At 36.5% G+C, this 17,430-nt stretch overlaps 1 protein-coding gene across 2 annotated transcripts; it reads right to left on the bottom strand.

Moving 5' to 3' along the window:
- Positions 1 to 2,087: 2,087 nt before the first annotated feature.
- LOC118430621 (carbohydrate sulfotransferase 9-like) lies at positions 2,088 to 17,072 on the bottom strand. 2 transcript variants are annotated; one of them, XM_035841603.1, is made up of 7 exons: positions 17,000 to 17,072; positions 9,895 to 10,123; positions 9,153 to 9,241; positions 8,207 to 8,460; positions 6,294 to 6,411; positions 5,438 to 5,566; positions 2,088 to 3,245 (listed from the first exon to the last, which is right to left on the bottom strand). In XM_035841603.1, exons 2-7 carry the CDS (start codon positions 10,079 to 10,081, stop codon positions 2,964 to 2,966), a joined length of 1,059 nt encoding a protein of 352 aa, XP_035697496.1. In that variant the 5' UTR covers positions 10,082 to 10,123; positions 17,000 to 17,072; the 3' UTR covers positions 2,088 to 2,963. The 2 variants fall into 2 exon arrangements, with proteins under 2 accessions (XP_035697496.1, XP_035697505.1); XM_035841612.1 differs by having other exon boundaries at positions 8,207 to 8,457.
- Between the last annotated feature and the right edge of the window lie 358 nt (positions 17,073 to 17,430).

Below are 17,430 nucleotides of genomic sequence, written 5' to 3'. Positions count from 1 at the left end.
ATGCACATGTAAGATACCAGTTGGGCTCCGCCATATTTTATCCTGAACCTTGAATTTTCAAAAATGCTTTTTTTTCCAACAAATAATCACAGAAGGTCATGGAATCGGAAATAAACTGATTTTTTAAAACTCTACCATATACCATTTAGATGGCTTTTGATGAAAAAATACCAGGTAGTTACAAATTCTAAGGGATGATAAGCTATTTAATATTGATCTGGCCATACCGTCCGCCATCTTGAATTTGGGTTGATGACTCCATCTAATTAGCATACTTTATGCATATCTAATCATGAAAGATATTCGAAATAACATACGATTTTATTTATATAACAAAACAGCAGTAATATAGTACATTAACGTGAAAAATACATTGTTAGAATCGAAATTAGCGATTTTAGGCAAAACTGCCTGTCAACAAACGGTTGCCGTGGCAACAGGAAAAGGTGAAAATTTTGTCAAACTTCGAGGAATTGTTGCCAACAATATTTCAGGAGAACTCATTAAATTTTGTGGCTCTAGCATGAGCCGTTCTAGCGTTATAGGACATCAAAGTTGGCGCGAGCCTTAAAAGACCCCTCCGTCTGAAAAGGGTTAACACTGTTCAGACTGGGCTTTTTTGGTTATCCCTTGACGGGGGAGAGGGCGGCTTTCGAGGCTCGCCCCTTCTTACTGATGTTACTCTAAAATGAATTATCTCATTAGGCCACCAAATGTTCAGAGAATGATGTAGACATAATATCTTATCATTTACAGAAATTTGAATAAAGAAATCAGAATGATCATGTTTATTACGACCTTTGTTGCCAATAGCAACATCGTTGACGTAAAAATGGTGTCACAAAATGCTGCCATTCAAATCTAAAATACCAGTTGTTCTCTATTATCTTATATCCATCTTCTTGAATTAAAAAAAAAATAATACATTTTGGAGCTGAATGATTGCAAAAGACAATGGAAATTAAAACGTTTTTCTTTAATGAAAAAATACCATTACAACTTATTACGGATAATAAGCTAGTTTTTCTTGATCTTGTCATACAGTCCCCCCTCTTGGATTGTGGCCCGTGACATCATCACTTTACCATAATGTATGTATCATTAATTATGAAATATATTGTAGATAACATAGGCTTTTATTTATATAGGAAAATAGCAGTGATATTGTCGAAGATATTGTTCGAATCGAAATCAGCGATTTTCGTCAAAAGTGCTTTTCTACAAACGGTTTTCATGGGAACAAGACAATAGGAAATTTTTTTAAAACGTTGTGAAATTGTTTCCAACTAAATTCTAAGTAAACTCACCAAGTTTGGTGCCTCTAGCGTAAGTCATTCCGGCGTTCCGTGACATGAAAGTTGGCGCAGGCCTCATCCCCCCACCCCCGTCTGAAGAATGTTAAAAGTTTGTGAGATTCCCTTTTCTATGGTATCAAACGTTTTATGATTGTTAACTCAAGAAACAAGCACCATGTTTGTTAACATTCGTGGTTTTAAAAAAATGCCAAAATTTACCTGTTAAATATTGTATCTTCCTGTTGGTGTTGCCCGTATGCCAGTGATTAAGTCAATCTTTTTTTTTGGTATACAGAACAAACAAGTTTGTTTTAGTACATTTGAGTAAATCTGTCATTTAGACGATTGGATGGCCTACTCAAAGCATGTAGGCGACAAGGAGATCTACTTGCTGACACGGCAATAGTAACTTTCAGCGTTAGGTGTGGAGGCAGTGTCATATAACCGCCACAGAATCAACAACTCGTCATTATTCGAGGCAACGTCAATGTGGCGAGATATAGGGACACCATCCTCCATCCATTCGTAATATCCTACCTCTTCAATATTTGAACAGATTCCATTCTGCAAGAAAGCACAACGCCCGTCCAAACAAAGTAAGGATCATTGCAGACAACCTGAGTACAGTCTTACGATGGGGTAGCCTTCCTACGGCGTGTGGCTAGATTGAACACCTCTTCAAATTGTTTGCTTGAATTAGAGTAACAGTAACTTTGATTGAAATCTCATATTCATTTTTACTTGTAGCCATTCACAAGGTCAATACCAAGGAAGACAATGAGCCGAATGGAGTATAGTAGGCTAATTTCGGCACTTTATTTTGTAACCCCTGTACGTAAGCAGGGCCGGTGCTCGTTCCATAAATGTACAATCATAAAATACTGTACTCAGATGTGGTTATAATGAACCTCGATGTTCTGCATACCAAAAGGTAAGTAAAAAATAGCATTGATTCAATCATTGTCACCCGCGGCCATAACAGTGTTTAACCAGCAGTATAGAAATCAGGGTACTTTTTCCGGTGACCCACTCACAAAAGTAGGCCTAGTACGCGTTCCAAGAGTTAACAATGATAGAGTGTTTGATGCTATTGGAAGAACAATCACATAAGCTTTCGATTGAAACATAAAGCGTTCAAATTGATGCAGAAATATGATCAACAGAAGATAATAATACAAACTTTGTGCCGAGTTTTATAAAAATACTTATACTAACAGCTACATCGTAATAATGCATTATGTAGCGCATATTGGCATATTAAATAGCATGCGAACACAAAAAGATGATCGTTAGAACAGCTTCAACAGCATAATAACGATAACTAGAATACTTCATATCTAGTATACGACTCTTCTTCACACAGTTTTGTAGCAATGTTGTTAATGACCTGTGTTCCCCTGGCAAGCTAGAGCATGGATCAAACACAGTTTTTTGTATGATAGTTGCTCTACAACAAGGCTAAAACTTTAGGTCTGAATAAGGCTTTAATCTGCCTTAGACAGGTCACTGGCAAAGTAACATTACCTTGTAAAATTTGAGTATATGTAGTGAAAACAACCCGCTAACAACCATGTATCGTTTTTGCTCATCGATAAAAAAATTACTTCAAAACCAGAAAAGGGTCTATGCTTCAAATCCCTAAAACTCGTAGTTCAGGGTTTAGTAATACTAATTATCATGCAGCTTCTCTTTTATTACATGTTTCATTAAATTATCTAGATCCTCCTGGAAGGAATATCCAAACATGTCATAGTCAGATTGGTAAAGTTCCCCTATACGCTGTATTTCTTCAAGTGGTATCTTCATGAAGCCTTCAAGGTAGAACCTACTTCCGACCCTTTCTTCCATCTTTGGTATGATGTTCTCTCGTCCAACGATTCCAGCTTTCTTGAAGAAGAGGTGAAAGTCTTCAACCAGTGTCTCTGTATGGGCGATGTAGTCCCAGTTAACCTAGGGGTAAATATTGTAGATGAAACAACCAACCAACTTAGAGACACCTAGGAATAAGATTTTAGAACGGAAATCTAAAACGATTGGGGGGCTCTTTTGAACCCCCTTCTTCATTTAGAACGGCTTGACTTTTGACTTTTGACTTTATTTATTTTGCACAATCTTTAAAAAGTTAACATAAAACAAGTTAAAGGAAGAAAGTACGTGCAGGGGGGAAGAAAAAAGCCTCGTGGCTTGTACAAAGTCTTCCTCCAAAGTAACAAGATTGAATAGACGTGTAAAATTAAACATTAGACAATAATGTAACCAAAAGAATTATATCAATTAACAAAATGGAAATAAATCATAATAGTTCAATACTTGATAACTTATGCAATATCATAACGGCGAAATGAATGAAATGATGTAATAAGAATATAACATTGAAATAAATGTAACAACTGACAATGAATGGGAGATTAATTAAATGTTTGATTATCTAATAATGACTTTTTTAACAGGTTTTTGAAGATGGGTTGTGAATGACAATGATGTAAGGTTTCATTTAAACTATTCCAGATTTGCGGACACTTGAAGAACATGGAAAACTTTCTTTGTTGTGTTTTTACTTGTATCTGTTTAAAATGGTTAGACTGTCTAGTATTGTAATGATGGTGGTCTGAATTGTGATGGAAAAGGTTCTGGAATTGTTTAGGTATAGAAGAACTATTAATTGTTTTGTGAACAAAAAGGCAACTTTGCAGTTTGTTTATATCATATATAGTTAATACTTTTAAATTACGAAACAAAGATGCAGAAGGGAATGAATACGACACATTTGAGACTATTCGGACGAAGCGTTTCTGCAGAAGAAGTAGAGGTTTAAGTGATGTGGAGTACGTACTCGCCCATACAATGTTACAATATGCAAGATAGGGATATAGTAAACTATAGTATAATATCATATATGTTTTAGAAGATAGTAGCATTGCGATTTTTCTGACAATACCTATGTTTTTATAGATTTTTTTGCAAATAAGGTCAATATGTTTTTTCCAGGTAAGTTTGTCATCAATGGTGACACCTAAGAAACACGTGTGCGTAACTTGATTAATTGGTGTGTTATTAATAGCTATTTTAACATTTTCCTTATTGTATTTTTTCTTCCCTGCAAAAATAATGAAATTTGTTTTCTTGACATTTAAGGATAATTTGTTAATTTGGAACCATTTGTTTACTTTGTCTAATTCTCTATTCATTTTACTGACTAATATATCAAGGTCAGAATGTGATGAAAACAAGTTAGTATCATCTGCAAATAGTAGTGCATATAGCTCATCAGATACATAAGCCAAATCGTTGATATATATGAGAAATAATAGAGGACCGAGTATAGAACCTTGAGGGACGCCACAGGAAATTGATCTTGTATCTGAGGAGTAGGTATTATTGGAAACATACTGTTTTCTGTTAGATAAATAGTCTTTTAGCCAAGTGAAAACATATCCTTGAAAGCCATAGCAGTTAAGTTTTTCTAATAGAATTTTATGGTTCACGGTGTCGAATGCTTGGGTTACGTCACCAAATTTAGAGGGGATGATGTACTAGTACTAATAAAGTGTTATATTTTTTATATTTTGGTATCGTTATGCCGTAATATGACGCAATCATGACGTCATAATGTCCTATTTTGGGCTAACGTCGTCAAAATAATTTCCGCTATACTTAAATGTATTGAACAAAATGATGACTGTAAAATTTATCTTGTTGGTGTCTAAGTCTGCCAAGTCTTTTGCTGACAAATGACGACGACACTGTAGTCTATTTGACGTCAGAAAATGACGTCATTTGTCCGCCATCTTGGATCGGCAAGCTTGAGTTTTCTAAAATACGATTTTTATCACATATAACCTCAAAACCCAAAAGAAATGGACTGAAATTGATCAGGTGGTTGTGTTTTGTAAGAAAATAAAAGATTTTGAAGGTTACTGCATACATTTTTTTATGTCTAACGCACGAAGGTCACTATACAATTTGATTTTTCAAGTTTACTCTATGTTAAAGAAAGAGGGGGTGTTTCTTTAAATTTTGAAAAAAGTGCACAGGTAAATGAATGGAAAAGAAAAAAAACTTTAATCAGCAGTGATATATGGATACAAATTTTCATAAAATAATTAAAACAATGAGGTTAGTATTATCAGCATGCTTTGTACCTGACATGGTGAACACAGCTGATATACTGGTTGCCAGTGTGGATTCATCCATCTTGTCTGATTTCTTGCAATAGCTCTGATGAAGGCGAGGAATGGTATGTGCTTCCAATTCACATCTTGATATGTAATCTTAAGAACAAGAAATAAGAAAAGACTGATCTTTAAATAATGATAATTCACTGGATATTTGAAATTCGAGTAACTTTACTGAAAGTGTTTTTGCATCCTCTCCCCCACCTTAAAAAGAATAACTTTGCCTACGCTATGGTGCTGCTGCACTTTTGCGTCGCCAGGCCTAGCTTCTACTTAACTTAAAGTGCTGCAGTACAAGAAACTTCTTATGATTGTGATTCTTAATTAACTTTCTAATAATATAAAATAAAATAAGATTAAAGATTTATATAATGATATCTTATTGATATCTTCTGGAATGCTAAAGAATACGACGAATCCAAAATCGTGCGACGTGGTGAATACGGAACGTTACAGACCGAATCCGCACAAATCCATGATCTTTACTCGAATACGACGATACACCGCAAATCCGACCGATTCCGGTGCCATTTACGTCCCGGATCCGAGCTTCCTCGAATCCTGACAGATACGGCGGCGTATCTAGGTAAATTCGTGATTTTGATTGGAAGGTCCACATTAGATGTTACTACAGCACACCGCACTACTAATATTTATTGACCGCTTTCGTCTTTCGCACTTTATTCGTAACCGTAAAATATATTTCCAAGAAAACATCGTAACAACATAAAATCTGCATTGTGTTATTTATAGATTAAGATAAAGCAAAGTATAAATTAAAGTTGCATTGTATCATTTTATGTTGAAGAAAAGAAAAAAACACCTTTTCGCCTGGTTCATTATCCCCAATCGTCTCAAGCATACTCTGGTAATGTTCAATAAACCAGTATCTCATTGCCCCACGGATGTCCATGAACTTGTTCTTCCAAGAAGAAGCCAGTCTTAAAAGAAAGAATAGAATACATTTATATGAAAGTTAGTCGGAACCCTGTGGGAGGGGGCAGACGTTTACCGTTTCCGTATATTCCCTCCAAGTTCACATCAGTTCACTTCATATTTTTCCATTTCGTTCTTTCTGTACGTTCCATTTCGTTATATCACTACACCAAAACCCGAAAATCTGGGCGTTGTGGGGACTGCATGTGTTCCTTGAAACCTGGTGTATCATGTGCGGTCATATCCTGATATGATAAGAGCGGGTACTGCATATTACCACTTTCTCCCGCACATCCGGTAAAAAGACATGTTTGGGAATCTGCGGTCCCTGCTCACGTCTCGTGTCTTGAGTAATGCCAAACAAGAGACCATCTTGTGTGTAAATTGAGAGACGTAAATAATACTTTGTCATAAGAATGGGTTTGAGCAAGATTGGTACAGGAAATTCCCTTTACATAAAATTACTCTCTAAGCGGATGTGTATGACTTGCCCGGTATTGTCAGTCAACAAAACTCACAAACGCATGATACATTGTATAGACGAATGCATTGTTTTACAAGAATAAAGAAAGGCGTCCCCACGCATGGCGCATGGCGCGTTTTATCGTTCTCTTCAATGAATTGGTGCCTGGAACGAACACCAAAAATAAATTTGAGTTCGTCCTATGACAGCATTTGGTATTATTACATACTTAAGCTTCGTTGGGGTCAATAGTTTTACGTCACACGTCGCCGTATAGGGCTGGCTTAAAAGTTGCTGCCGGGCCGGGTACGGTGACTGGCTTGGGTGATATCTGCTTTGGCCACGTGGACAGTGGAGGCTGCCCATCCGGGTCATGATTGATTTGTTTGTTTCTTTGTTTGTTTATTTGTTTGATAAATGGTTACCTTAAATCTTTACATCCACGTTTCGAAACTTTGCAGCAGCTGTGCGATATATGCTCCTGACTAACCGAAGTCTGTGCAGAAGACCGGTGGACAATAGAATGTATAAGAGCGGGAATGGAAAACTTCAGGAGATGTACTCTTAAGTCTAAAAGAGACTATACCATCATATTTTAACAAAGACTGAGTAAAGATCGACGAAGCTTCGGCCAAAAGGGCCTTCATTCCCAGCACAGATGGAGGAGCCCGTTGGGATACTTTACTGTCTAAAAAGAAAAGGAAAACTCTTTCAGAAAGAATGAAGGCAAAATAAACACACTACATGGGTGGGGTGAAATCCTAGGCGGGGTCGGGGTAGGAAAATGAAACTGCTTTCAATGACAAAAGGTATAATGAAGCTGCCTGCTTGAGGTAATTAGGTGATAATTAGGTGCTAAGTTTTGCATATTCCATTCAAACATAGGGGTGCATGTCAATTTTCGGTCGGATGAGCGGACAATGGCGGGTATGTACCGGGATGCCCAGTCACATATGCAAGCATAATTTGGCCTCCATATGTCCCGCAAACTAATAGTTGTGAATCTCCGGGTTATATGCAGGTCCGTAAACATCCACATATTTTGAATATCTGGGCAAATATACCGGAGTATTAGACCCAGATATTTAGTATTTCGTGCATTGTATCTAGCACATTATGTGCACTGCAGGAACATTATAGGTAATCAATTTTTTTTCAATATTTGACCCCCTCCGACCTTTTTGGGGGATGGAGAATCGGACGAAAAATGATCAGTATGCAGATAACAATAAGTTATGAAAGAAACTATCCTCAAAAATATCACAAAAAGTATATTGCCGGGGTACAAAGCTTTTTTTTTAACTGTCGATGAATGCTAGAGAAACACGTGGACTTACCGTTCAAGTGGATCTCTTACAACAATAAATTTGATGTAAGTTTCCAAACGACGAAGTATCTCGTTGTCCGTATATTCGCTAAGGAACTTCAGGTGCTTGCTTCCAAGGAAAAGGGTAGTCGTGTTTGTCCCATGCTCAAGGTTGTAAAACACATGCTTGGTTGTCGTCGTTCCAGTTTTTGGGACGAAACAGTACAGGATCTTATATTTGTCATTTACGATAAATCGGCTTATCGTTTCATTGGCCACTGGCTTCTGGTGATAATAAAGAATTAACATCATAAGATTTAAGTTAAACACTGAACATTTTTACTTCTGTATTATAAAAGTTATATCAGTTGTTCATGTTATTATCCATTTTGTAAGTGCTTTTGAAGTGCTGTTTTCTTATTTTCTGCTTATTCATCCATTATTAGAACCTAATAGAAAACAAAAGTCCTGACGAAAAATTACGGATGTGACGTCTGACTTTCCAAAATTATATCCATGTTTTCAAACCGTTTTTTTTTTAGTAAATACCTGGTAGTTACAAATTCTAAAGGATGATATCATTGACCTGCTCATATGGTCCACCATCTTGGATTTTAACCGATGACATTATCTCATTAACATATTTCCTGCATATTCAATCATGAAAGATATAACGTAAATAATGTACGAGTTTATTAAGAAAGAAAATAGCATTCATAGTGATTTTCGTCAAAATTTAAACAACACAAAAAATAAATAAAATCGTACATACATGCAATTTTCCAATGATATCCATTGCAGTGACACAGAAAATGTGAGTTTATAATGATATAACCTTAAACCACTATATCACTACATTTTAACACTTTCTTTAATGGTCCGACAAAGCCCCCCCCCCACTCAAAAGTCATTCAAAGTCAAAGTCAAATCTAAAGTAGATGATAAAGCAAAGTTCATATTTCTGCTACACGTCTTACCACGGTGTTAGGCTGATGTCTTCTGCAGTAGTCCTTAAAAACTGCCATTCTTTTTGCCTGTTCCTGCTCCAAGGACATCGGTTCACTTCCTTAAAGATTGAAAATAGTAGCGACCAGACCTCAGTTATCTAATAGAGAGCATATGTTTTCTTATGTTAAGAGCAACGATCCTAAGGAACTTATGGTGAGTAATTTAAATAACGACTCAATTTTTTTTTCGGTTTAAGTAAACCTAGTATGGCCTATTTATATTTCATCATGAAATATTATATAGGTAATATAAGTTTCATTCATGAAAATAGCAGTAATATAGAAAACTTACGTTAGAAGTCAAGTTAAAACCGAAAATAGTGAACTTCGACAAAAATGCCTGTCAACAAACGGATTCCTTGGCAACACGAAAAAAAGGAAATTTTCAAACTTCGTGGAGTTATTGCCAACTAAATTTGGTGGCCCTAGCGTAAACCGTTCTGCGTACTGTGACTTGAAATTTTGCGCGGGTCTACCTACCCCTTCCCCCTCCCGTCTGAATAGGATTAAAAGGTAGATCAATGAAAATTATCTTGTTTCGGTAACTCCGTTATTCAAAGGCAGATTAACATATTAGTAGACAGTCTCTTACGCCTAACTGTTCAATTAATATATTTTTTTAAACGTGGTTTTACCGATATCTAAATAGACGAGAATACATAATTTAAATCGTTAGAATACATAATTTAAATCGTTTGAACTAACAGCAGACCTTGTATGGTGGACATTGATATCGTCTTTTGGGGTAAAAGCACGTCTCTTCCAAGAACATATTCCGTCTTGTTTTGATCGTGACGAAAACGAACGAAAAATATTGTCGACATGGCTACTATGCCGAAAAAGACAAAAAAATATCGACGCCTCGAACTTCTTGGAATCTGGGAAAACGATGGTGCCATGGTGTTACAGAGGTCCAGCTGTTGTTGGGTTTATCGTTGCACCTGAAACAAAACAAATATTTGTAATTAAGGACAAGCGTATTTCTAACGTTTCTATCTGGGAAGAAGTGAAATGTATAGTGACGACATCCTGCTTCTTACTGCTCCTGACAAAATATACGGTAAATTACTCAACCAAATGCATTCTGCAATATTAGTAATTATTACTCTTCTACATTCAGTTTTCATTTTCTACTTACAAGCAAATCAAATAATAATATCATAATATCCAAATTGCCGAATATTCGGATATAACAAAAACAGTAAGTCTATTATCGAATGATGATATTGAAAAAAAAATGCTAGAATAAAGATCACAAATTTTAATCTCACAAACCACGTATCCTATAAAAAATGATGTATAGTGTGAAGACGGTTGAAGAAATTCGACAATATGACGTAATGTGGCAGCATTATGACGTCATCGATCTGATTGTATTGCAAACTTTAAAGTACGCAATATGAAAATGAATGATAATGCTTTCTGTGCCATCACGATAAACGGTTGCTTCCAATTTTGAACGATGATAAGCTTAATTTATGTCATGCCTGGTCCGCGATAACGTTCGTTACAGGTGTTCTGGACCGTGTGATAACAAGCCGCACCAACAGGCTTCAAAGTTGTATCACACAGACTTCGAAAATCGAAAAATTGGAACGGATTCTGTGCACGCCAAGGGTGGCGCAGTCGAAAATTTGAATACCTGATTCGGACGTAGGGACATTACTGCTGAAGAAATTTTTATTCGAGGGCATCAACCTTTTGCGCATTTTGCATTGAAAAATGTGTTTTCTCAGGTGGGAATGGCATAGATAAAATACAACACCCTGTACTCCACATCAACCTCGGTCCAAGCCGTCCCGAAGGTCTAATCACGCTCCGACCGTCGGGCGATCCTACCCGCGGTCGGGCTGGTACCTCGGGTTACACGGAGTACACCGTGTTGTATACTATATATACCGGGGGCGGTCTGTGGTGGCATTACCCTCTCTCTGGGAGCATGCGGATCCAAAAGATTTCTTAAGAACGACATCGCATCGTCAGAATGTCATATTTATTCTAAATATATATTTTTTGATCGCGACCTTTTGATCGACAATTTTCAACAGAACCCCCATCGACCTATCCTCCTTCGACAAAAGCGAGTCCTCTATTTATGATTTTATACTGAATTTGTCTTCCAATAAACTTTAGCGCAATAAAACATAAAATATTAATGCTACAGAAAAACAAATAAAATTCTAGAAAATTCCTTTTTGAACCTAAATTGTTACATTTTCTTTTACTTTTTGTATATACATACAGTATTTTAGTTCTTTTAAAAATAATTCAAAACTGTATTTTCTTATCAATTCAAAATAGTGTTATCAACAATAAGCATACCTTAATGATTAAAATAATTTTGGAATTTGCAATGCAATAACTATGTTAATCAAGAAACCATGAATTAAATATTGAAGCAGGCACATTGGACAAAATGGATACGGATGCGGGCATATACCGCTGTATTCGTCAGATGTGGATACGGAAGAAACCAAACAAATACGAACTAATCCCAGATTCTATAAGGATACGACCAAACACTTAACATATACGATAGTGTATTTGCTAGGATGAAAAATACGAAGAGATACGATGTCGCATACAGTCAGTATTTTCTACGAATACGGTGGCCCACCTCACGGCAGATGGATCCTAGCAAATACTTTTGCGTATTTTCTATGAATTCGTTGCCCAACTAACAGGAGACGGATCCTAGGAAAAACCCTCTCCGTATTTTCTATGGATTCATTGCCCCACGCTTGATATCAGCCAGGAAATCTAAACATGTTTAGTGAACGAATTCTCAGAGTGTTCTACTGGCCGATACCGCAGTAAACAAATGTTGTGATATTCAAGGTCACCAAAAATGACACAAGAAGTTTCGTTACATACCACATGTTCCAAACTAAACGGCAGCAAAACTATGCTGGCCAGATAATGGTTTATATTTGTGAAAAAAAGTTTGTTTTTCTTCTGACGAACGACGCCCGGGGAAATAAGTGAGTTTTCCGCGTGTGCACGATGGAAACCTGCGGATGGCCACCGGTGACCAGGTAGAACGCCTGTTCTGTTCGTTTACGTCAGATCGAACACGATTCGGAATCTAAAACCCCATAAAGAAGTCTGGAAATTTTGGGGCCAAATTCTACAATTGTGAACATTTGCTATATTACTGCTTTTTTTTTGCAATATGAAATATTTTGTCAATTAGAATACAATTCATAATTAGATAGGCATAAAATACGCTAAGTTGATGACGTCATTGGTCAAAATCCAAGATGGTGGACCATATGACCAGTTTAACAATAACTAGCTTATCATTCCTTAGAATTGGTAATTTGCGATTGGCAACACAAGTCGTAACAAACATTTTCATTCTCTACACTTGCTGTTACATTTTTGTAGCATAACATGATTTTTTTGGAATATCCTTTTTCATGGTTCTAGCCATTGCAATCAAAACAAGCGTTCGGAGAACTCAACCTTCGTGAAATGGGCGAGGGTGTGGTGGTTGGAGGGTGTTTTTATAGACATCTCAGGGGCTAGCCTTACAGAAAATGATACGTTCGATTGGCAAAAAGTCTGGGAATTCTACACCTTTTTTTCGCGCCTATGTAGCTGCATCATCCCTTTGAATAGGAATAGCTTGCGTTGACAGATTGTCATGGTATTTGGAATGCAGATAGCTTTTGTCATGGGCCGTGAGCGAGCGAGTGAGTGAGTTAGCTTTGGAGATGCCTTACATAATCAATTTTTATCATGTAAATCATGGGCTAATTAGCATAAGTAATGAGGAAAGTTTATATTAATAATAATAACTAGGTGTATTTTGCCATCCAGTAGGTACCCAAATTATACGCCTACTTCATTTCATAATAGCAGATTCTCAAAGATAAGACACATTAGTCAATTCCAAGTCACCATATGCATGAGGGTTTTAGGTGATAGTTGTAATAAAGTCTGAATTATGTTGAATAAAAGAATATCTAAGCCACAATAATTGATTTTTTTTGAAATTGACTAAGAAAATATTTATCTATTTGAATTCATTTGAATAGTTTAAAGTAACTGTAAAAATATTTTTTAGAATAATTGTGAAACTTCTGTGTGATTCTTTCACACTTACAAATATTTGTAAACTTTGCCAAATGGTAAAATTAGTTAATTGCCCCCATAAAAGTAAGCTCTGTTGTTGCCTCTGTATATTTTTAGATTTCACTGCTGGGCACTGGTGAATCCTTTGTGGTGGGCCATTGTTGCATTGACACCCAACCATACTTTGCAAGGATGTGTGAACTGCTACCTTCCCAGCCCACTGACCCATTTACAAAATGTTACAAAAATGGTAAATAATGGTAGAATGCTGTTATCATTATTTAGAAACCATCAGAAGTATCTAATTCTACACCATGAACATTTCCAAAGTTTTACAGGACCAGGGAAATATTTATAAAACTAAAATAATGTTTAAAATATTTCTGAACTATCAAATGTCGATTCTAGACATATAATTACAAAACTTTAAAATCATTTCTGCTTTACAATTCATTTGGACGCCGGCCGAATTTGTAGATCGGTCAGAGCTCACCGAATTTCAACATCGCCCGAGTATCGGCTGTACTTTTCGCTGAATATCTGCCCCCTTTACAAATGGACGGAGCCCGTCCGACGTCCGTCCTACACAACTGATTATAATTTTTTAATGAGATTATACTGTGTTTTGAACATGAACGAAGTCAGAACTGACTAACCGTTTGAAAAGCCAATATTTGTGTAAAATTTAATTTATGAGTTGCGGGATATATGTAGGATATGAGTGCAGTTCACTGAAAACAATAATATCAACAGGAATGTTGTGATACAACAATCCAAAAACTACCACAAGAGCCACAAAGTGAACAGACTAGTCTTATTCACCACAATACAATGATATTGACAAAGCTGAAATCGGGCGAACCTCGGGCAAACCTCGGGTGAACATTGGGCGAACCTCGAGCGAAGGCTGGCAAAGGCCGTTCGAGTTTCAGACTGGAAGCCTTTAGACATGAAGAATATATTATCTCACACATCCAAACCTATAGCAAAAAAAAACTGATAGGAAGTACTGTCTTGGTGTCCAATTGCCTTACAATATAAAAGGTACGCAGCTTTTTTTATAGAAAAGTTCACAGTAGTCTTTATTTATCTTATCTTTCGGAACAAACTTTTAACTAAAGATGAAAGCCCAAAACAAAGGGACGTGTTCAACACAGGTGTCAAATTTATTAGGTGACAGTTAAAATTCTGCCGGAGCCCTCCCAAGCTCCCAGCGACACCAGCACGACGCTCGTCGAAAGCATGCCAAACTTGTTAAAAGTCGAACGGAATATCGTCTTGTTATTGCAGGAAGCCCGAACGAGTCTGGCGCGAGGTCAAAGAGTTCGGGCAAACTCCGACCGAAAAAATTAGAGTAAAAAATCGTCGGGTTGCCGCCCGAGTATTGGCCAAGTCTTGGCCATTGCTCGGACAAGCTCAAGTCGAGCTACAGGCAACCCATTGACCCGAGCACAACACTAGCCGCCGAGGCCTCGTTGAAATTAAGCGCAGCTGCAAGTGCCCCGCATAATCGCCAAAACGTCGCTCATACTCCGGCCGAAAATGTCAATTCGAAGCTCGCCAACAACTCGGCCGAGCTAAATTATTGATTTGTAAAGGGGGCTTTAAGCCCCGTTTACAAATCAAGAGTTATTTGTGGAAGCGTAAAACTTACAAGGAGGCATGAACCTGGTGCCTACGAACAAATGGCAGAGTTTCTTCGTCGGCATCAGGGTCATACCTCCTCGTAATTTAGAGCTCGCTGACAACTCGGCCGGGCTAAAATCTTGATTTGTAAACGGGCTTTTAGGACATCGATTGTGTAACTTTGTTACAACTATCTGGATCATTCTGCAGGGTTTGATAGTGTTTCCTTGAAAATCAGTAAAGAAAAATATTTAAATTTTTGACCAGTATTTTATCCTAATCTGTCCCTGCCTTTGTTTCCAGTTTGTAGACAGTCTAAGATTTTTTATTAGTTTATGTATTTATAGGGGTCAATTCACCCCTCTAGCTGCTGGGATGGTCACAGTAGGGAGTGCTTCCTTAGCGCTTTTTTCAATGTACACCTGTTTGGTCTTTAAAGCTACGGGAGTTAGAAGTTGCGGGCCTCAACCATCCCAACCCCTCACCAAACCCCCAAACTCCAATCCAGGATCGACAAAATCCTCCAATTAAAAATTCCGAATAGCATCGTATTTGTAGTAGTTCATTTTTTTTTATTACTTAGAAATTATTTATGACACAATAACATTATTCGAAAACGAAATGTCCTAAAATAAAATGTAGAAAATCATTCTGCCAACAACTTTTGCCATTATCATGTCATATGACGACATTATGACTTCAACTAGCTAGTATACGCCACCATCTTGGATTTAGACTTATGACGCCATCAAATTAGCACAAATTATGAATACTAAGTCACGAAATTTAGGTTTAATTTTATAAGATGTGATAAACTACTGTTGCTTGTCAAGAAAATTAGAATATTTTGTAATAGATATGTCTGTGAGGATTCCGTTGCCATGGCAACATGAAAAATTATGAACATACTTTTTTCCCTGAAAATGTTTACTATTGACATTTTCTAAAAGGTTACCAAGTTTGGTGGCCCTAGCATAAGATATTTACGCGCTATACGACATTGAACTTTGTACGGGCATAAAAACCTCCTATCCGGTCTCAATAGCGTTGGTGTAAAATGTGGTCCTCGTGATCTTTCTCACATAATCATGTCAGACTGCCCCACATAAATTAATGAAACTTAACGTATATCCCATACGCTAATCTACGTCGCAAAAAAAAGCTACGGTGGTTTGAGGGTCAAAGTAAGTTAATTAAAATTTCTAAATCAAATCAATCTCGTTTAAATTTTTTGGTGTTACTATAGTAACGGGTTTCAGGCATATTTTACCAAATTAACTAAATTCTGTTCATGCAATGAGATTTTAACCTTTTCTTGATTTTTATCGCATTATGCTTCTTTGATAGGTAATTCCAATATGAAATTGTTGTAGTATCATCAATTAAGGTTACTGCCAGCCCGATTTAGTAAATGTTTAAAAAAAAGACATTCATATTAACATTTTTGTAAATTATAAACGATTTTTTTCTGTTTTGGGTGTATATAGTGTAATCTTTTTAAGCTTGCCGATCCAAGAGGACGGATCTTTAAGCTAAGCAAACCACATAACCAAATTTTCTCTTAGTTATCAATTTTGAAATTGTTTGCAGGCACACTTTTTTTTTTCTTCATGGATTTTTGGTACACTGTATTAGTTCACAGCATTAACAATGTATTTTTCAGAGTGAGAAAATTAAATCAAACTTAACCACTTATGTAATTAAACTTCTAAGCATTTAGAAGCGATGCGGGCAGAATTGAAGGGAATGCGTGATTTGTAACAAATGCTAATGGACACAAAATACTTAAACCTTAAAGAAAGCCTTCATAAATGTATATATGATAGTTTTAAGATATAAGTTATCAAATAAGTCCAAGTTTATTTACGACTAAACAAATTCAAATATTCAAATTAGACGACCTTCTTAGCAAATCTCAGTTTTATTTAGACATGCTAACTACTAGGATTTAAGAGCTAGGGTGTATTTTAAACCTTGAGCCCAACCATGTGTTTATTGGTATAATATACTCCGAAACGGACCTTTAATGCCCTGGTCTATTTTCCCTTTCACTCTCCATGGTATCATCTTATGATTTTAAACAAAAGATACACAATTAGCACTAAAGTACTTACCGAAATGATCACTTTTCAGAAACTGAACATCGACAAGGAAAAAACGCACTGGCCCTCTCCTCTCAAGTGTTGTTATGGTATTTTGTGACGTAAGCCCTTTTCCTAGGCTTTCGCGGGTGTTCATTTGCATTTTTTTCATTGAACCGGTTTTCTTTAATACACTACGCCCTCCGTAGATTAAAATTCTTTAAAGTGATGCATTACCACAATCATTCGCCGCTGTGTAGTTGTACCGGCTATAATTTTCCTTTTTTATTTGTAAGATAAAGATTGTAGCATAGTTTATAAAAAAAAAGTAGTGGACAACTTAATGAAGTACATTGATAAAACGTTAACATCATAAGGAAGGTCAAAATCCGCACACTAAGTAAAAACATCAGCTCGTTTGATATTGGCAAGTGTGCATTTTTTTCCATATCCTTTTAAACCTC

This window comes from Branchiostoma floridae, chromosome 1 (assembly GCF_000003815.2).
Source record: "Branchiostoma floridae strain S238N-H82 chromosome 1, Bfl_VNyyK, whole genome shotgun sequence".
In the NCBI taxonomy this organism is placed as follows: domain Eukaryota; kingdom Metazoa; phylum Chordata; class Leptocardii; order Amphioxiformes; family Branchiostomatidae; genus Branchiostoma; species Branchiostoma floridae.
Note: the sequence above shows the minus strand (reverse complement) of the source record. Positions and strands in the feature narration are given on the sequence as shown.